The 21938-nt window shown below is 36.0% G+C and overlaps 1 protein-coding gene across 11 annotated transcripts in view; it reads left to right on the top strand.

The window, feature by feature from the left end:
* Window positions 1-21938, top strand: part of LOC128019832 (syntaxin-binding protein 5-like) — a 135937-nt gene that overhangs the window by 83960 nt on the left and 30039 nt on the right. For 5 of the 11 annotated variants that reach the window (XM_052606108.1, XM_052606105.1, XM_052606101.1 and 2 more), the window contains exons 6-19: window positions 3355-3418; window positions 4142-4225; window positions 8382-8505; window positions 9079-9154; window positions 10601-10758; window positions 11948-12020; window positions 13212-13359; window positions 13507-13574; window positions 14077-14117; window positions 14809-15026; window positions 15856-16022; window positions 16186-16311; window positions 17707-17858; window positions 20025-20093. In XM_052606108.1, the coding sequence (XP_052462068.1) occupies window positions 3355-3418; window positions 4142-4225; window positions 8382-8505; window positions 9079-9154; window positions 10601-10758; window positions 11948-12020; window positions 13212-13359; window positions 13507-13574; window positions 14077-14117; window positions 14809-15026; window positions 15856-16022; window positions 16186-16311; window positions 17707-17858; window positions 20025-20093 (1568 nt within the window). The remainder of the gene's footprint in view (window positions 1-3354; window positions 3419-4141; window positions 4226-8381; window positions 8506-9078; window positions 9155-10600; window positions 10759-11947; window positions 12021-13211; window positions 13360-13506; window positions 13575-14076; window positions 14118-14808; window positions 15027-15855; window positions 16023-16185; window positions 16312-17706; window positions 17859-20024; window positions 20094-21938) is intronic. The other 6 variants (XM_052606110.1, XM_052606100.1, XM_052606109.1 and 3 more) reach the window with 3 other exon arrangements.

Below are 21938 nucleotides of genomic sequence, written 5' to 3'. Positions count from 1 at the left end.
GATGATAGACAGCTGCAGCGGAAAGAAGAGTTTATGTAAACTTGAATTTAATTACATCAATATTAATATGTGCCTCACACTGAACTATGTAACAGCGTCAGAACACTTGTAATATGTGCACAAAAACATTTTGTTGCTTTATAATGTTTTCGTGCCTTTCATGGAGCTCAGAATTGTATACGCACTATATCGAATTTGGATCAGTCTCGTCTGACCGATAACCGATGCGCAAAAAATGCCAGTTATGTCACACAAATGAAGCTTAATTTCTAATCCCTTTTTTTTTAGAGAAATTATACGAAAAAAAAATACATAAAATATATATATAGCTCTAAATCATATAAAATGAAGAATTAGGAAGATGCTTTACAATAAATAAATAAATAAATAATTATTTAAACAAATAAATAAAAACCACTTCTTAATCCCAGAGTCGAGAAAAGAGCCATTTAAGAAATGGAGTTATTATGATGGACATGCCGTGGTCTGGTGGAGTTGTAGGTCAGTCGATTATGAGAACTGGTGTGGATCGAAGCAGCCTGTGTGAGAAACAAGCAGTAGACAAAGGGACTTCAGCTGAAGGACTACTGAAGTGAATGAGGTGTTTGAGAAGGTTTTTGTTCCGTGGCTGTGAGCTGATATGATAAAACAGAACAGAAAAACTGCCTGGTAGAATAGATGTGCTGTATGCACCTTATATATACCTCATTTGACATCTACGGAGCCCCGCACATGACATGCAAGAAAAAATAAATAAATCGTGCTCACAATTTAGGAAATCGAGGGAACGAATTAGTAAATCGTATGCACAATTTATAAATCGAGTGAACGAAATAGTAAATAGAGGGAATGCAATAGTACATTGAGGGAACAAATTAGTAAATCGTGCACACGATTTAGCCTAATATTTTTCCTGCATGTCATGTGCGAGGCTCTGCTAGATATCTGCACTGACACCATGATTTTATTTGCTGAATAGCCTACCTTTTCGTTGCTTAATTTTAATATGAAGAATCATGGTTGAATCTTTTTTGATTTTGATTCTTGTGTATGAGCAAAGAGTTCATAGTTTGGCTGGTTAGTGTGGTGTGTGTGTGTGTGTGGGTTGGGGGGGGCTTCTTTCTCCTTTGATGGCCATTTAGAACTAGCTGTCTATTCTGATATCCTTTCTTTTTGAGCAGCTAATAATAATCGGAACTGCCATGGGAATGGGTATGCAAAGTTTTATAGACCTCTTTGGTATGAGTTTACATTATAGTGGTCCTACAATTTAGGTCACATACTAGCTTGTGCACTTGTCCTATTGTTACCTTATTTTGCTCAAGGCAACTGAATCTTTTGCAGCCTCAGCAGCATTGATACAAGTGTGATGAGTTGACAAAAGTATCCTATGCTTTCTGCAAGGGTCATGTGATGACTGTGTCTCATGGGGAAGCCAGCCATATAATATATGCTGTGGTGCTAGAATTATATATATATATATATATATATATATATATATATATATATATACGTTTAATAATAGCTCAATGGAATCCATGGGATCTTTCAATTTTTTTAAAGTGACAGAGAGGTTGAGTAGACAATGACAATGAATTTCTAGTAGGCCTGTAAAGCAAATGATGTGTGGAAGGTGAAAATAGATGAGCGACTTTTGTTCTACACTTATAGTTTTAAGTTTAATTCGTATTTAGGAAAATTTCACATCTTACATAAAAATGAAAGCAAGAAAAAAAATACAGTGTTATTTTTGTCTCTTGGACAAGACGACCCCAAGTGTGTTTTTTAAGAACAATGATTCTCAATTCCAGTCCTCGCGACCCCCCCACTCTGCATATTTTGTATGTATCTCTTATCACTTTAGATGTTTGTTCAATTCGACCATAAGTGTTCCGTGAAGTGGACTTCACAGGATATTCCTCCATGATTCCAGTTTGAATGGAGCGTACATGTTCCATTCAGAGAACATTAAAGTGTGCAAGGCGTGAATTTAAATTGTATTTCTTTACAGAGGTACATTATGTCACAGTTTACTAGTGAGTTATGTCTGTGTGAAGATGCTGCAGACCATGGTGTAGCGTAAATCCATGAATTAATATTCTGAAGTAAAATAAACTTGCTCAGGGAATAGAGAGCAAAGAACACTTTGTAGGGACCATTTCAAACGGAGCACAGTTCATGCATGGAAACACCAGGGCTTATAAATTGCAACTGTTTCATTTTGATTATATCCTTGTCAGGTCTAAAAGAAGCAGCTAGATATAATTCAACTAAAAAAATATTTTTTTTATTAAATTATATTCTATTGCTATGTACACCAGGAAAGAATAGACAAATGATAGTGTAAAGAAGTACTGTATGACAACATGTTATTGATAAGCCCAAAAGACCTACTGTTTTAATTAAATAATTTATTTAATAATATACATATACATAAAGTGCATCATTGTTATTTGTGTGTGGAGTGTGTTATGGTGTTATGGAGTGTTGAAGACTAGCTGTGATGGGCCGTTGTGTGCCAGAAAGTCCAGGGCCACTTTTTAGTCCCACTGGGAATTGGTTTGAAATCGGAATGACTTGTGTATGTGTGTATGTGTGTGTGTGTGTGTGTGTGTGTGTCTGTATAAAACTCTTTTGTATCCTCCTCACTCTGACCATCACTTTACTGTTTTTCTATCTCTCTTGTACTTGGCACATCCTCACACAATACCAGGGAAGTCATTTCACTGGAGGCTGTCAGAGCACATTTTCCGACCTGTCGCTCTTTGCTTTTGAAATGCTGCTGAAAAGAAAACCTTGATGTGTCCAGTTTCACTGAAAACACTTTCAGACCTTTCTAGCATTTACCATTAACCTGTTGTCTGATAAAAGTCTTCATCTTCTTCATTTAATCTAGTAATCAATTAAATTTTTCGTTCAGTTTAAAGTTGCTATACACCAGTTTTCTGCTATGGCTAAAATAAATAGATACTGCAAAACCAGAGACATGATCATCCGTGCATTGACTTCAGTATTTTTATTCCCCCATAAAATGATGTGACGGACATAATGTTTCAGCCTTAATGTATTTCCTGTTGAAACAGGAAGTCTTTGTTCAGCAAATCCAAAGGATCTCATAAATTTTAGAATCAGCCAATAGAAGTTAGCTTAAGACACATTGCTGAACCACAAAGAGATGGACCTTTTATATGTGTGTATTTGTTGAAAGATTATTTTGTCAGCTTTTATTAATATGTTAGATGAGCTCAAAGCTAATAGACATGAACTACAGAATAACGTGCAAGCAAAGAGAATGTGTCATTTCCATCATCCTGTTATCTTTTGAAGGAATGTTTCTTTTTATCTCATCCCCAGATCAACAAAGACACATCCAGGTCCCGTTGTTCATCTTAGTGACAGTCCAAAAGATGAGGGAAAGGTGAGGAATGCATTTCTCCTTTTTCCGATTTTTCACTAAGATCAAGAGCTCAAAACATTTTAGTAAACTAAAAACTATAGTGAGCACAAAGACTTTACCGCTATGAATAATATAAATAAATAAATAGTCTCTAGTGTGACTGCTGGAGTTCATTATAAAAGGTACTTTGCATGCATTGGCACAGTTCTGATTCATTAACACTCATCAGGATACACACACACACACACGCACACATACACTTGTTATGTGACCTGATGTTCACCCCGACTACTGGTGTTAGCATCTTGACATTTTGTAGTGTACCGTGAGGTAGTCTTCCAAGAAAAGAATCAGGCGGGATTGCTGTGGTTACATGCTGTTATAGTCACAGCAGGTTAGATGCATTATGAGAACTTATACGGACATGTTTAAAGGGATCAATAATGGTTTGGAAAAGAAGACAGTGCATCTGTGACAGAGAGAAGATTCCCAGGATGGAGCATGGGTCTGTTTAGATCAGAGCTTGCTCCATCATGTACAGTTAAATTATAAATGTGACCAATCACCGGTGTGTATGTTTTATTCTTAACCAAAACAGCCAAAAGGCTCTTGACTTTTTGTAACACACACTCTTACCCCTGTTTCCACTATTTATTGTCATTCTGTTGCGATTTATAGACTCCCGTATCTCTCTCTCTCTCTCTCTCTCTCTCTCTCTCTTCTGTGTGTGTGTGTGTTCCTCAGTTGCTGATAGGTTTTGAGAGTGGCACAATAGTAATGTGGGATCTGAGGGCCAAAAGAGCTGACTTCAGGATATACTATGACGAGGTGAGTCTTGAGTGTTTGTCTTTTACACTTCCTTACAAAGGTGAAATATATATTTTGCAAAAAGGGGCACTATATATATATGTTTCCTTATTATTATTATTATCAATGTTGAAAACAGATGTGGTGATTAATATTTTTGTGGAAACTGATAAATGTTGTTTTAGGATTCTTTGATGAATAGATGCTTATACTATGGTTACCACACCTCAAGACATCGATCAGATGATATATTTAATGTTTTTATACTTAAATCGTTATTGTGAGTAGGATTATTTCTTCCACATTTCATCCAACGACACTTTTACTAGTTTTGCTAGTTCCAAAACGTCACTTTAAAGCTTGTAATGGAGGCTTGAGCTGTTGATAAAATTATAATGCAGTTATTAATGAAGTTATTAGAAAGAGAGCGAGAGAGACAGAGACACACAGAGAAAGAGAAAGAAAGAGCTTATGTGAATTAAGCTACCACTGTGTGTTCCTCAACGGTGTTCTGCAGCAGCGTCTCCAAACAGTGCTGTTATTGACTCACTAGTGAGAAATGTCATGTGTATTTACTTTTGGAAAATTGTCTGTCATGTTGTTGTTTTTGTTAGTCCTGTCTGCTGTATAGATACTGTATACTAATTTCCATTATTACAGTTAACTAAGCGAAGTTATATGGAACTGTAATCCGGTCAAGAGAGCTGCCTGGAACAACATTCACCATGCGTTTACCTGAAAATAACTGCACACCTCAGAACGTTCGTCAGCCAATCCAGCCTGATCTCACAATCAAAACGTACATATTTAGACGTAAATTAAAACTGTCCAATACGTATGTGCCTTTATGTATTAACAGTGTCGTTTACATATTATCTGGAGGTAATTACAGGTTCGATACGTATCTAAATTTCCGTAAAAACTAACTCAAATACTTACAGATAGAACATGTTCTCTGACCAGTCAGTTATCCATAGAATTTGCTCATGAAGCTGCTTTTCAATTCATATCTGATTAATTTGTTTAATAGTAATGTATATTTTCCCTTTTTATAATTGTTTTGATAAATGTAGGATACCTAAACCCCTCCCGAACCAAAACCTACCCATTTTATACAGAATGTTAAAATAATAAAACATAATGGACAGAAATTTGTAGGAAAATGACAATTTTAGTAAAAATATAACACTAAAACGTTATTTTGAGCCACTAACGCTAATCCTATACCTACCCCTAAACCTACCCATAACCATTTCTTAAAACTACATAACGTTACTGTTATAAATAAACGTAACTTTAATCATTTATTTTTTGAGAAAATATCAAATGTGGTACTAAAAGTAGTTCAAATGATAATGAGTTCCAGTCGCAGTCCTCTATAGGGAGGTAATAGTTTTTATAGGGTACAGACCAGAATTTAATTTATTAATCCGTGAAATTATGAATCTGTCTTCTCTCTGTGAAGGCACGCTGGTGCAGTACTGATTTCAAATGTCTATCAACTGAAACACGTCATGTCGCAATCTGTGATGAATTAGGTGTTAACCAATGAGCGTTCGATATCAGTGCCGTAAACCGTGTCGTAACGTTTCTCGAGGGTGGCGCACTGACGCTATTTTCAAATTTGAATCAAAACGAGCGAGGGCTTTGACTGTGACTGTCGCTGTCGCTGTTGCTGAGAATGAAGATGAAGATTGATTGATAAAGGGCTGAATTTGGATACGTTCCTTGCAAAAATCTGGATTCTAAAGATATGGAGTATAGCAAACAAATAAAATGGATGTGATTTGTAATTTTATGCTGTGCTTTTGTCTATCTATGGTTGTATTGTCAGTAATTGGATAGGAGAAAATCGCACAGCAAACAAATATTACAAAATGGTTAAACAATTACATAAATTGTATTCATTTTAAGGTTTCAAAGTGTAGTCTCATTTAACATTATGTAATCCCCCGAAACGAGTTTGCAGCATGCACAGAAATGTTATTTCCTATTAAGTAGATGAGTAAACTGCTTTCAATAAATTCAATAAAAACATGTATAGATATGACAATTAAATACAAAAGATTTAAATCATTAAAGCCATGATTTTAATGTTAATATATGGGAATTCATATTCATTCACACTTTACGTTAGATTATTTATGTTTTTTTAGCTGCTAACATGTAAGTTTTTTTACGTTTTACTGCTATAAATACGTCAAACATAAAAAAACACATGTATTCTCATTAGATCACGTTGGCCAATCAGATACAAGCATTCAACGGACCCGTAGTATACATATATTTGTCTATATGTGAGTGCACAGTCTCTATGTGTGTGTGCGCATTGCTGACCCGAAAGTTCTGGTTTTATCATCTTGTTATAATCCAGCCCTCAGCTAAAAACAAGACAAACAAATATAAATTGGAGAAAGAACAAAAAAAAGTTATATAAATAAAAAAATGACGTCTTTCTTACACTCCATTGTCCAAGTAAATTTGCTTTTGGTATGAAACACTTGGCTCGTCTGCTATTTTTTTTCCCCACACTGTTGCTGATTTACAACAACACTGAGCACAAGTCACTTTTCTGATTTAATTTCCCTCCTTGTGCCATGTGGATGTGTTTAGCATAATCACTGCTTGGCACACAACTTTATCTTTCTTCTGAAACGGGAACTGCCTCCTGCAGCCAGCTGCTTGCATTCATTCTTTCAAAACACGTTTCAATCACAGCACAACCCTTCGCTCACAGCAGCACACAAAACCTTCCAAAAACTTGCCATTTTCTCCTTCCAACCCTTTACTGCGGGTTTCAGTTTGTGACTGTGCCCTCTGATCATCTGTCAGCGCTGCCACAGTTCCTTGGCAAGCGTTTTATCAGACTGGTTAAATGGAAATGTCTAGGGGTATGTTAATTGCTACTTTAGATGCCCGTCCGGTATGCACAAGTTTATGGAGGAAAAAAAAAAATAATACAGAAAAAAAAAAATACTTTTAATAGAAAGAACTTTGAGTGAGAGAGAGAAGAAAGAGGAGAGGAACTGGGAGCAAAAAGACAGGATGGAATTAGAAGCACAAAACAAATGGATGTGTTTGTTAATGTTGAAGGAAATAGGAATAGATTTGGAAAGGTAAAAAACCCTTTCCCACACATTAATTTCTACAAATAGACTGAACACAGAACAACCACTATCATGTTTGACTAACCACTTTTAGATTCAATTCAAATTTCATGGTGTTCTGTTCTGAATAATATATAACATCAGCATCAAACACTTTAAACCACTTTCATACACGCTACTAACAAATATCAAATAAATCTGATGCTGATATCATTTCACTTATTATTTACTGTGACATTAGTGAGTAACTGAGTGGAAAGAAGGCTGCTTTGATGGTGGAGTAATTACTGATATCGGATTATTGACTCTTAGATGGATGAAGGTCTGAGAGAGAAAGAGAGAGAGAGAGAGAGAGAGAGAGAGAGAGAGAGAGAGAGAGAGAGAGAGAGAGAGAGAAAGAGAGAGAGTTCCTCTTTCACAAGCAGGAACTATTAGTCATGTCTTCAGTTCTCTGATTTCTCTCATTTCCGGAGCCAAATTGATGATGCACACATGTGACAGCATCTCTGAATTTATTTTTCTCTATCTTCTTTCCCCTTGCTTATTTATTTATTTATTGTTCTTATAGATTTACCAAAGTTGCATTTATCAAAACTACTGTAATACAGCAACAGTGTGATAATTGATTTAAATTTACATTAATTGTAAATAACTTGTTTAATATGTTTTAAAATGTTATTTATTCCTTTGATGGTAAAGCAGATTTTTCAGCAGCCATTACCATTACCACTACCACTACCAATGCCATTTGGTGTTCCAGAAACATTTTTTTGTATTATTAATACCAATTTTGAAATGTATTGAACACAGCAATATTTAATCTTTAACCTAATCAAAGCTGTCTGACACATTGAGCTATGATGCCCGTGCCAGTTCAAATCTAGCTTGCAATAGCTGGGTCCCGTTTGTTCTCTTGTCTTCCTTCTTTCCTATATCCTAATTTTTAGGCTTTAAAAATGGCAGAATGAATTAACATTATTAAACAAATGAACTGTTTTATGATCTGGCCATCCTTTAAAATGTTTACTGATGCAGTCCTGATCGTTTCTCTTCTGGTGTCTCTCTGTCAGGCTATACACTCAGCAAGTTGGCATCATGAGGGACGGCAGTTCATGTGCAGTCATTCTGATGGCAGTCTGAGCTTGTGGAACCTGAGAAACACAGCCAAACCTTTTCAAGTCACCTTCCCTCATGGTGGGTACACCCATAAAGTATATCATTTTTTTTCACATTAATAATAATTACAGCAAAATATATTTATATTTGCTTGATTTATGAATAATTTAATCAAATACATCTTCAAATGTCCCAAAAGGGAGGTTTTGTCAGTCTTAACTAATGTCTGGAGCTAAATTTGACCCCAAAGTATAGCTAAGTAAACCCACACAAACAGTTAAAGACCCCTTCAGCCATGACTCACCATCTATTAGTGAAATCTGACTCTGACGTAGTCGGCAAACACACCCCCTCACCAGGTGTGTTCATTATGGAAGATGATTCAGTGTGTGGGTTCACAGTGTGTTTGTGTGTGTGTTTGTGTGTGTGTGTGTCTGTGCAAGTTTGATTTGACAGGAATATGTGATTCACTCTTAATCTTTGCCGCTATGTTTGGGGTCCTAGTCTCAGTGGTTATATAAAGATGAACACACTCACACTGGGAAAAGTGGTTTCTTAATCAGAAAGTTCTGGACATTTATGTAAGAAAGGTTCAAGTGAAAAAGTGAGAACTCGCCATTTTATCGTTGTTTTTTTTTTTTTTTTTTTCAGGAAAAACTCAGAGAGATGGAAGAAAAGAGTCATGTAAACCCATTCTCAAGGTCGAATACAAGACCTCCAGAAACAGGTAAGGGAACCCACAAAAATCCCAAACACAGCTATAAACAGCTGTTTTGGGAAATGCAGTCTTGAGTGTTGTGGATTAATTTAATCCTCCTATTTGCTTGTGAGAGATGTGTCCAAGTTCCACTCGAGAACCATTACTGCTGTTTTATCTGGTCACAAAACAATTAAAGTTTACTGTCTGTTTTTATGAAGCCTATTTTCATTGGGAGATGAGCAGCAAAACATAATTTGAAGAAACCTCCATCTTTGATTGCCTTATCCTTTTTTCCCCATGCTGTGTTCAAATAAGTGGTCACGTGTTTTAATGATATTTTAGATTAGGTTTGCTGTAATATTGTTTTCCCCTTTTGTTTTGTCCTGTTTGCATAGTGAGTATTTCAGGGTTGTGAGGGAGACTTTAAAGTGTCCCTATTATCCCATATTATCTTATTATTTTATTTTTTCGCTTATGCATATAATATCATCCTATTTTCCAGTGATTCTCAAAAAATTCATTCGAAGCAGTTCTAAGATCTTGTCTCTCTAAACCTTCCTTACCATAAGCATACTCTGCTCTGATTGGTCAGATTACCCAGTCTTTTGTGATTGGTTTACCAGATACAGTGAGTGTTGGAAATGATACCCCATAGATCCATATTTTGAATGCTCAATAGAAAATATAAACATCTATTATTTATCATGCTTTCAGGTTATAATTCAGTGGAACCAGCCGGTCCAAATAAACAGGGTACTGAGCCATTTTTCAAGAGCAATCATTTTGTGTTTCCTGCATTGAACAACCCTAAAATTGGAGAAGCAGTCATCAGTAAAAAAAAAAAATAAAAAAATAAAAATTGGAGTTGTACTGCTGTGGTACAGTGGGATAAAAATAATTTTAGCCACTGATTCTTTACAGCATCTTCTTTTGGATGCGAAAATAAAACAAATTTACCTTCACAGCATAGGACACAACATGATGTTAACCACACAAACAACACAGTGAGTCAAGTTATTTACGTCCGGCCAAAATAGAAAATAGACAGGTATTATGCAAATATGTTACCCCATGATGAGTAGCCGTCACAGAAGTGGGATTTGTATTACCAACAACTCATTTCGGCTGTTCAGAGACGATTTTATTCCTTTGGGTGACAATATATTTATTTATTGTGAACCTTCAGTATTACAACTTTGCAGATAATTTACATTAAACAGCTACATTACACTTTGCATGAAAGGCAATATTCAAAATGGCATAATAGGGGCATTTTTAATTGAAACTGTGCATTCCTATAGTATCAGTGTATGGAGGGGACATTTAACATCAAAGAGATGATGTTTTGTGTGGCATAAAAGTCACTTTCAAATAAGACCAAAGCTTTTGCTTCTTGACATGATAAAGAAAAAATATCAGACAGACAACTATGGTTTTCCTTTAACACTCTTTTTTTAATTTTCCGTCTTCAAGTAGTGAAGCATTTGTTGTCTTCTCCGGGGGTCTTTCGTACGATAAGGCAGGACGTAGACCCACCCTTACCATCATGCATGGCAAAGCCATCACAGTGTTAGAGATGGACTATCCAATAGTGGACTTCCTAGTGCTCTGTGAGACGCCCTATCTCAACGGTGAGTGTACTAAACAGGTCTTGTCTCCTGCTCTTTTCCATATCATTAGTGTTGTTTTTGGTTGGACATTTAATTTTATTGAGTAAAATCCAGTTATTTGTTCATTTTCTCATTGTAGACCCAGTCATTAACAGAGAGATGAGAGGAGATTCATTTAAGTTAATTAGTTCATTCGTTCAGGCAGTTTTTAATGGTTCAGGTCAAAACAACTGATTCATTTGAATCATCATTGAAGGAAAATTCCAAGAAGTGCATGTTCCATATCTGAAGTCTTTCTTGTTTTGAAATTAAATGTTTATTTAGTTAAATCATCACACAATTTTCGGTAGCACTTTATTTTACAGTCCTGTTCCTCATGTACATACTATGTACGTATTATAGTAATTACAATTACTATGTAATAACCCTGAACCTACCCCTAAACCTAACCCTACCCCATGTAGTTACCTTGTATTACCAGAACTTTCTTAGATAAATACACTGTAAGTACACTATAAGTACATGATAGTACACATACTGTAAAATAAAGTGCAACCCAATTTCCTGTATTATTTCTGAATGTCATCACTTTAAATAAGATCCTGGCTGTATTTATAAAAAAAAAAAAAAAAATGAATGAATGAATGAATGAACAATACATTTTTTAAAGTATGCATTTTTCATTTTGGTAATGTTAGTTAACCCTTTGGAGTCGATCCCCACGTATACGGGTTATGAGGCATCTTCTCCTGCTATCCCCGAAAAGTAACTTAAATTACACTTTCAGTTTCGATCGTACAGAGCAATACATCAATCGAATCTGAAAAGGGTCTACATTTACTTGTATCCACACATAATAACAAAAAACCTTTGTGCATTTATAAAATAAAGAAAACATACAAGGTGTGCTGTCTGCAGCCTTGGTCTGCGGTGATCTTCATTCAGAAACGTGTCATTAAAATGAACTGTAACTCAGTGATTACTCAACGAAGAGACATGACAGATTTATCTTTTTTGAGAGATATAAATTAACCTTATTGTAAAGTGTTACCTTTTTTTAAGTCAGAGGGGTGCAATGTTGTAGTTTCATATGTATCCTTTATATGAAATAATATCCATAAATCTAGATTCATAAATCGATGTTGTTGAGTTCACCTTGTATTGAGTTCATAGATGGTTATTGGTTGAGATGTAGTGTTTTTGTTAACAGAGGTCCAAGAGCCGTATGCAGTGGTGGTTCTGCTGGAGAAAGATTTTGTTGTGGTCGATCTAACCCAGAGCAAGTGAGCAATCTCTTCTTCAGTATTTATTTCTCTTTTCATTGTCATACTCACACACTTTATGCCATGGGTGTGTGGCTGAATGATGTCGCTCAATCTGATGTACTCCAACAACACCTCACACTAGTACTTCCACCAGAGGCAACATCGCTCAACACCCAATACATTTTGTGTATGTGTGTTTGTTTTTTACTTTTGTAGATGCTTTGAGGGTTTAAATCTGAGAGAAAGAGAGAGACAGAGGGAGAGAGAGAGAGAGAGAGAGTCTTTATTTGTTAAGAGTACATTTTCCTTGGGGTTGTCACTCATAAACATCCATCAAATGATTCATTATTAAGAACTAGAGCCAATGTCAGCCTGACACACACACACACACTCTCTCTCTCTTTTAAGTATTACTCCTGCCATAGAGACTTTGTCAGTTTGACATCAGATATTTTCTTCGCTTTAAGGCCATTTCCTCACAAGGGCTTCACAAATGTATATAGTTAAATAAGGTTATATTATATAGTAAAAGCAATAAGCCACTCAAGGCTGCAATGTACTGTACTGTATGTCACAATGATTTTACTACAGGCACTCTTGAAAACATGGTAAAATCACACACAACCATGAGCGTATTACTGTTTTATCAACAATTGCAGTATGATAAAAACGCTAACACTTACATTTATTAAGAATAAAAATAACACTAGCACTTACAATTTATTATTAGTATCATCATTATTACATTCTTAATTATTATAATTTTTCTGATGTATAATATAATTCAGTTGAATAAATGTAGGCCAGTGGCTTCAATACAGAACCCATGGGTATCAGTACCTGGTAGCCCACTTAGAGTAGCCCACAGAGCACATTCTATAAATAGCCTTGGCTTTTTGATCATAATAATGTTCAGTCTTAAGTGTTTCAAATATGTAGTCTTCTAGCCCTTTTTATCCATTAGGTTGCTCACACTTAGCCTACAGTAAGAATGGAGACCCCCTGTTTGTGGTCGCCTGTAGCAACATAATGCACTTAAATACAGATTTCAGTTGATGTACTGTCACAGATGTGCATGTGTGTGTGTGTGTGTGTGTGTATAGGCTATTTTATGAATTTCTGAACGTGACTCTTGCAGTCGGAGTTGAGGCCAAAATCCTCTGTGTTTTATAAATGCCTGTTATTTATTTAGAAGTCTTTCTCCTGTAGTTTTCCTATCTTTGAGAACCCCTACCCCATGGACATCCATGAGTCTCCAGTCACGTGCACGGCTTACTTTGCCGACTGTCCTCCTGACATCATACCCGTGCTTTACTCCATAGGAGCTAAACACAAAAAGACCGGCTACAGCCACAAGGTTTGTCAAAGTTCTTAGCTAATCTAAAGACATTCTGGATTGCAGCCTTTCATTTGAAATGCTTAGTCAGTGTAACTTATCCTCTTTTTTTCATGGCTGTCGAGTGTTTTAGAAACAGTTTTTATCTGTTTGTGTGTTTGTGTTCAGGAGTGGCCGGTCAGTGGTGGCACATGGACAGTCGGTTCACAGACATATCCAGAGATTATCATCACAGGGTAAGTGAATTTGTGTGTGCTTTATGTTATCAACCTTCAACTGTTGCTAAAAGCTTTATAATACTGTAAAACAAGCTTTACGGTATTATATGCTCGAAGCTTCATGCAAGTTCATGTTCAAGTTTGGGGTTGGTAAAATGTTTACATGCTTTGAATGAAGTTCAAAAACTTACCAAGATCAAAAATACAGTTACATTTTTTTATTTGCTTGAAAACTCTGGATTGATTTAGTTTTTGTTCCGAAGCATGCTTTGATTCTGTTTGTTTTCACTTGAAGTCAGTGATGTCTAAACTGTGCCTTTCTGCTTGGCTCTCATTGGTAAATGTATTGCACATCTCTGCTTCAATTCAAAAGCGCTATTGACCCTATGTGTTTTTCTCAATGCCTCTTTTTACTGCCTGTTTCCATAGCTGTCATTGCTTGATATCTCTTAAGCAGTGTAACACGCACATTCAGTCACTCATACGATTATTTGTCCTTCCTTTTTGTTGTCCCCCTCAGACATGCAGACGGATCAATAAAGTTTTGGGATGCCACAGCGAGTAAGTGTCTACGCTTTGACAAGCTTGTTCCCCCTTTCAGCCTCATGCTGTTTCCATCTCACTCTTTCTTACCACTGCTTCATTTTGGATGCTTTGCTATATGATTCCTCATTTCATTCTTTACTACTCAGATCAAACAATGTATGACCAAAAATGGACATTTAAATATATAATATGCGCTGGTTTCACAACCATGGACATTACTATTAATATTATTAATTTACTTAATATTATACTGTAGGTTCAGTGCAAGTTAAACTCACCCAACAGCATTTGTGGCATAATGTTTATTACCACTAAAATAACTGATTTATTCCTTGTTACCTATTTAAAATGGTGAGGAACTTACAAATAAATGTAAGAATTTAAAATGTAGAAATGTTAAGTTTACATGAATTCTTATCTTAAAACGTCTTGTTATTTCAGCTATAAATCTATTTGAAATCAGCATGAAATCAATATTGACACTCTTTACTTCGTTTTAATAGTTTGTAGGTGAAAATTTATCAGTGTCAGTTGTTTTTTTTAGGAAAAAAAGTTTTTCTTGGTCATATATAATTTATTTTCTTAATGTAGACATCATTGTGTACCAAAAACAGAATATTTCCCTTTAAGGACTGTTTCTGTTCCTTGTTCATCCCATTCACTATGTAATAAGATGTGATGTGGTGATAACCTCCATCTCTGTCAGTCACACTGCAGATGTTGTATAAGCTCAAGACGTCAAAGGTGTTTGAGAAGCCTAAGGGTGGAGATGTGGGACGCAACGCTGAGCTTGCGGAGGAAGACCCCTACGCTGTTCAGATGATCAGCTGGTGCCCGCAGAGCCGTATCTTTTGTGTAGTTGGCATCAGTGCCCACGTCATCCTGTACCGCTTTAGCAAACATGACGCCAACACCACCATCACGGTGAGTTGAGAAAACAAGTGTGCCCTTAGAGTGATAGTTCACCCAAGAATTCTATCAACATTTACTCACTCGCACTTCCAATCCTGTATGGCCTTTCTGTCTTCTGTGGAAAACAAAAGTAGATATTTTTAAGAATATTGTGTCCATACAATCTAGGTCAATGGGTTCCAGAACAACAGTGGACATCACTGACTTTTATTGAATTTTCACTGACTTTTACTTACATCATGTGCAATCAAACCTCTAAAAAGTGATTCAGATTAAAGCAGCATGACTGGTCTTCAACGAGCCCAAAATATCCCACGTCACACCTCTCTTTATCTCCTTGCACTCGCTACTAGTTGCTGCTCGCATCAAGTTCAAGACATTGATGCTTGCAAAATAGTCACAGGCTCAGCACCCTCTTACTTCCACTCACTCTTATGAATCTACTGAGATCTACAAGTGAGTGACGTCTCTTGGAAACATCACAGAGAGGCACAAAATCCCTTTCCAGAACATTTTCGTTCAGTGTTCCTGGCTGGTGGAATGATCTTCCCACCCCCATCCGGAATGATGAATCCCTGACAATTTTCAAGCGTAAGCTTTGTCAACATTTAACTGCATCCTAAAATAAATTAAAAATTAAAAAATAAACTTTGCTTTCTCTTTCCCCCCCCCCCCCCAAAGCCCCCACACCCCCAGCTTGAACTCGTCTAAACAAAGTCTGAAACTTTGTATTATGAGCACTTCCTGTCTTTGTTTAACTCATGATGAATCACTTGTTGTATTCCTTAATTGTAAGTCACTTTGTATTAGGATTAACTTAGTGTTGTATGTGTGTGTATAGTCCCTAGAGGTGCGGTTGCAGTGTGAGATAGAGGATGTCATCTCTCCGTCGGATGCAGAGAACACTCCATGTTTTTCGGACCCCAGCGGTCACTCGCCCCAACCTCAGCCTCCCAGTCCCCGCAGCAATACACCGGACAGCATGCGGGACAGCATCCCTTGCCTCAAGTGAGACTATACAGAAATGTTTCAATATTTATTTTCTTACGTAGGACAAGGCATTGTTAGCTTGCTTACTAGATAATGCTATATAGAAAGTATCAGGTTAAATAAAAGTGTAACAAGCAAGTTAGTTTCCACAATAAACTGAATTTGAACACTTACTTCACAGGGTTAAAGATCGTATGATCCGAATGCCTCCTGGATACCAGGCGGAGCTGGTGGTTCAGTTATTATGGATCGATGGAGAGCCACCACAACAAATCACCAGCTTGGATTTAAACTCCGCCTACGGACTGTGAGTGGTCTCCTTTTTTATGTCATCCAATTTTTTCAGCTAATAGAATCTCTCAAATAGAATAGAAAAGTTTCACTTGCACATGAATACTATATTATTACATTAATCAATACTATAGAATTACATTCAAATATATCATGGTAATACCAAGGATTTATGGTTTTGTTTGAACTTATTTACCATGGTGTATAAGTATGGTAATGGAACATTGATCCTCCCATATTTAATGTAACTGATTTGTCATCATCAAAACTCAAAACTCATGTGTCCCGCTGTGTTAATATTCCAGCACGCAGGGTGTTTGATTTTTGATTAAAGGGGTGAAACCTAATTATAATTTGGCCTTCTTTTGAATCTCTCGCTTGTTGTCATCCTGTTTTGATTCAGTCGCGACCACGTGCAACCTTACTAAAGTGTTATTACGGGCAAAGGTTGTCATGGGGATGTCTGGCTACAGTGGTCAGAAAGACTTTGAACTCTTTTGAATTCAGTCCAGCAGATTAAAAGTCACTGCACACTCAGTGTCATTCAGGCTGCATGTGTGTGTGCGTCTTGTGATTTGTTTGTTCATAACTGGACCCAGGGGTGTGGGATTTACCAGTAATTAATGAAACATTTTAAAATTGGTCAACTTAAATCATAAGTTTGCATACCCCTTGTAGAACCTGTTGGATGTTTAGCATTCTAGACAACATCAAATATATTTATGTGTTTATTTGGTCAAAAATACTGTAAAACGTTGATACTGTTAAATATTATTACAATATATATATATATATATATATATATATATATATATATATATATATATATATATATATATATATATATATATATATATATATATATATATATGTGTGTGTGTGTGTGTGTGTGTGTGTGTGTGTGTGTGTGTGTGTGTGTTTTCAAGAAACATTGTCAATATTGAAAACAGTTATGCTGGTTAATATTTTTGTGGCAACCATAATACATTATTTGATGCATATAAAGTTCAAAAGAAAATCGTTCATTTCATTAAATATATTTATTGATTGATTTATTGTACTGAAACAATTTATTTATTTTAAAAAATGTACCCCCCCCCCCCCAAAAAAAAAAAAAACATATATATACATATTTTGCTTTAAATTTATCTTATTTAATAATAATAATATATTTTTTTTATGATCCCATTTAAAAAAAAGTATAATAATTATAAACATCTTACAGGGTCTGCAAAGGTTATATAAACTGAGCAAAGCTGTATGATACATTCAGTAATCATAATATATTTAGTCATAACGGCTATTAATAGAAATATTATTAGTCATAACTGGACTTTATGATGGGTTTTTGTATAACAATTTCAATATGAAATGTAATGTATGGACAGTAAGTGTGTTTGTGTATGTGCAGGTTGGCTCTAGGTAACTGCAATGGTTTGGCAGTTGTGGACTACCTGCAGAAGACCATTTTGCTGTGTATGAGCACCTTGGAGCTTTATGGATCTGCAGACCCTTTCCAGCGATTAACACGCTCTCCTCGCAAAAACCGGCAGTCCACATCAGGTACACATGCACCATGTGTCTCAGAATCCCACGAATGTTCAAATGCAGTGTGTTTCTTTGGAACAAAACTATCAAATAAATATCAGCTGTGAACACCCACACATCAGGGGCATGCATCTGCAAACATGCTTAGCATTTCAGCTATCAAAAACAAACTTTGCAGATTTCAAACTGTCTGTCTTCTGTCCTTGCCTGTAAATATTCTGTCTCTCTTATTTAACACACACACACACACACACACAGTCCCTCTCTTTAACTGCATGGGACAGACTGCAATTATGGTTGCCTTCTCTGCATGTTGTCTGTTGTATCTCTGTTGCTGTTGGTCTTTGCCTGAGCACGACACCTAACAGAGAACACAGCGTAACCTGCCATACAGACTCGCTGTTACTAATCCAGCACAGATCTCACTCCCACTGCCCTCCTCTGTTCTCCTACCCTGACTGCTTACGCACATAAACACTCACACGGACCATCCAGAGAAAGGAGATGTCATAAGTGTAAGCTAAAGATGTTTTCATAGAGCTCCATCAAAAGGAAGCTGCAGGGAGGCGGCCATGCTGGCTCCTCACTTCAAAGTGGTCGCTCTCCCTCTTCTTATTCATCCAGCTGTATCTTTAGAAACCTAGAAGCTTTGAGCCGACATGGAGATGCAGAGGTGGGCAGAAAGGTTGTTTGGTGCGGTCAAAGAGTGATTTTGATCTGTAGCTTATGTAAGCTCTTAAAAAGAGAGTGAACGTCTTAACGCTAACCCACACACTCAGGCAAGTGTGTATAAAGAGACTGTTTTGTACTCTCTCTCTCTCTTTTTCAAAATGATGGCCTGAAATGGGCAGCAGTCCCACTCAGTTTTTTATTCTATCATTGTTTAGTCTTTCTCTTTGTATATGGTGGGATCCATAAGTCTGAGACCACTGGTCAAAATATTTATATTTGTAAATCTTGAATGCAGTTTTGCATAATTTAAATTTAAATCAAAATTCACATCCAGGTCCCCATACAGTGGAAACAGAAATATTGTGAATAATTATTACAGTTTAAAAATAGCTTCATATATATATATATATATATATATACACACACAATTAATTATTAAGATGTCAAAGCTGGATTATAGTCATTACTCCAGTCTTCAGTGTCACATGATCCTTCAGAAATCATTCTAATAGGGTGATTTGTTGCTCAACAAACATTTCTTAATATAATCAATGCTGAAAACAATTAATTATCTGTGGAAAAGGTATATATATTTTTATTATTCTTTGATGCATAGGACTTTTTTTTAAAGCATTTATTTGAAATTGATTTCTTTGTTCTGTGTTGAACAATTTAATTCACCCTTGCTAAATAAATATATTTACAAAATTTCACTTACCTCAAACTTTTGAATGATATATGTTTAAAATCATATACACCCACATGAGCTAAAGACCTATTAGTTAAAAGTAATAATAATAATAAGAATTTCACTACTTAAGACCCATTAGTTTTATTATAAAAAGTATTTTTAAAATCCAACTTTCTGTTTATCACTAGGTGTATAATCAATTTTGAATCCCAGTCTGGTCTCAGACTTTTGGACCCCACTGTATCAGCAGTGCTGCAGTAAGCGCTGTGTGTACAGTGACACAATAAGACTAAAATGTTTACCTCACAGTCAACAAATGCAACATTGTGATGCGATAACTTCCAGTGGGTATGAGACAGCGAAGCTCATGTGATCTGTCTGCTATCAGATAGTCACACTTGGGTTAGACAGGGAATCCATCAGCAAAACTCATGCATAGACGTGCAATACATCTTCACATATACACTTTTAGATAGACACGGAAGAGAGAAGGCATTTCTATTTATGTTAATATTTGTGTTTGTTTTGTTGGTTTGTACAATTTCACTGCCTTCTTCTGCAGTGGCTGTTAATCCCAAAAAGTTTTTCTTTCTGTTTACTTTTGTTATTTTCGAAAGATATAAAAAATACAAAAGGCTAGGCTCAATTTTCCTATTTTCATTCCTTCATTTTCTTCCTCAGTACACTGGAACCTGCTCGGATTGCGATCAAACACGTTTTGTCACTCTGAGCCTGTTTTGTTCTTCTCCTCTTTTCCTCCCTCACTCCATGTCTTCTCTTGTGGGTGGCGGTGCTGGGGCATGGGGGCGCTGTTGCAGACTTTTGCATGCGCGGCCTGTCTAACTTTCATTCCGATTCAAAGAAACGGATCCGTACTTCCTACCAGAGTAAGTCATGTCTCCAGTGAAACGCCGATGGGGCAGCACAACAGCAAGGAGGCAAAGCACAGACAATAGGATGTCATTTATCAATTTTTTTTTTTTTTTTTTTTTTTGATTAAGTTTACCAAAGGTTAAGTTACCATACCATACTACACACAATACAATATATAATTATTTGTAGTAATACAATTTATTGTTACAGAATATTCACATGCTCTGAATTTGCATACACTGAAACATCCAATTACAATCTTTGATTGTCTCCTTGCTAAGAGTTTTATTGATTTGTGCCCAAGGTCATCAAGCATGACCACATTCTCACAATGTATGAAAAATAATGTTAACTAATAAAATAATGCAAAATGACATGACTTTTCCCAAAAAATTTGGGGTGGGGGCGGGGGGTAATTTTCACACTAGCAAAGGTCAATTTAAGTCAACATTGCTAAAAAAAAAGAGAGGATTTTCAAAAAAAAAAAAAAATATATATATATATATATATATACTTTTTTAATCTGACATGTATTTTATAATCATAATGGCTCAAAAATGCAATTTTTTATATAAAATCATACTCTGCCAATGAATGTGTCTCATTTGTGAAAATGAGGCTTATTATCCTCTGTATAATAACTTTATTGCTATTATTATTTATTTTATTTTTTATCTTCAATATGTTATAAGCTTGTACTCTGCAGAAGAACTTTAGTTTGCACACACACTTGTAAAATAATTGATATTATTGCAGTGCAGGCCTTATTATGTTTTTACTGTCGTGCCTTGAGTAACATTGGTGCAATTTTTCTCTCTCCTGCATACACACACACACGTGCATGGAATTGCTTTCGGCGCTTGATCCTGGAGCTAATATAAGCAGTGCAGAGAGGAGTAGAACAATATATATATATATATATATATATATATATATATATATATATATATATATATATATATATATATATATATATATATATATATATATATATATTAGGGGTGTAACGATACGCGTATTCGTATTGAACCGTTCGGTACGAGGCTTTCGGTTCGGTACGCGGTACGCATTATGTACCGAACGGTTCGTTGGACTAATTAATTAAATTTGGAAAATAAAAAAGGTGTGTGAAATATAATGTTATGCGTTCAACAAGGTAGCCCAATAACCCAAACGACGTAACAGGCAACGCCCCTGACACCCCCGAAGAAAAAAAAACACCAACTTATATGTTTATGTTAGGCTACTCAGTCAGGCGCTCGCTCACTCAGTACGCGTAAATGCACCATTCGCTGCGGTGATGTCCGTATACGGAGCCCGGGACGTCACCTGTAGGAGAGAAAAAACATCAATCCGTGGCGACGGTTTTGCAATCCGTCCCCTCAGTTTATAAACCGTGCTCAAGAATTAATAAACTGTTCACTCGGTTTAACAAATCGTACCCAGGATTAACAAACCGTGCCCACGAATTCCCAGTCCGTGCGTTTAGATTGTGTAAACCGTACCCTCGGTTTTTGAATCCGTACCCACGAATTCATAATCCGTGCGCACGCTTTCGCAATCCGTTCCCTCGGATTTGAAAACTGACACGCATTTTACACTTAACAGTGAAACATGCATCTAACTCCGGCAGGTGGGGTGAGGTGGGTGGAGCTTAGTATAATAAAATCACAAAAATAAGTCTTCATCATGTTAAGAAAGAATTGTACACAAGCATTTCCAAAACTGTCCAAAGGTTATTTAAAAATAAAGCAATTCACAAATTATTTTATGACAAATATTTTTACTGTCTTGTACTCATTTATTTAGCCTACAAATTAAAATTATAAAAAATAACTTTATTTTTATTTGTATCATTA

This window comes from Carassius gibelio, chromosome A9, assembly GCF_023724105.1.
Source record: "Carassius gibelio isolate Cgi1373 ecotype wild population from Czech Republic chromosome A9, carGib1.2-hapl.c, whole genome shotgun sequence".
Lineage (NCBI taxonomy): Eukaryota > Metazoa > Chordata > Actinopteri > Cypriniformes > Cyprinidae > Carassius > Carassius gibelio.
Note: the sequence above shows the minus strand (reverse complement) of the source record. Positions and strands in the feature narration are given on the sequence as shown.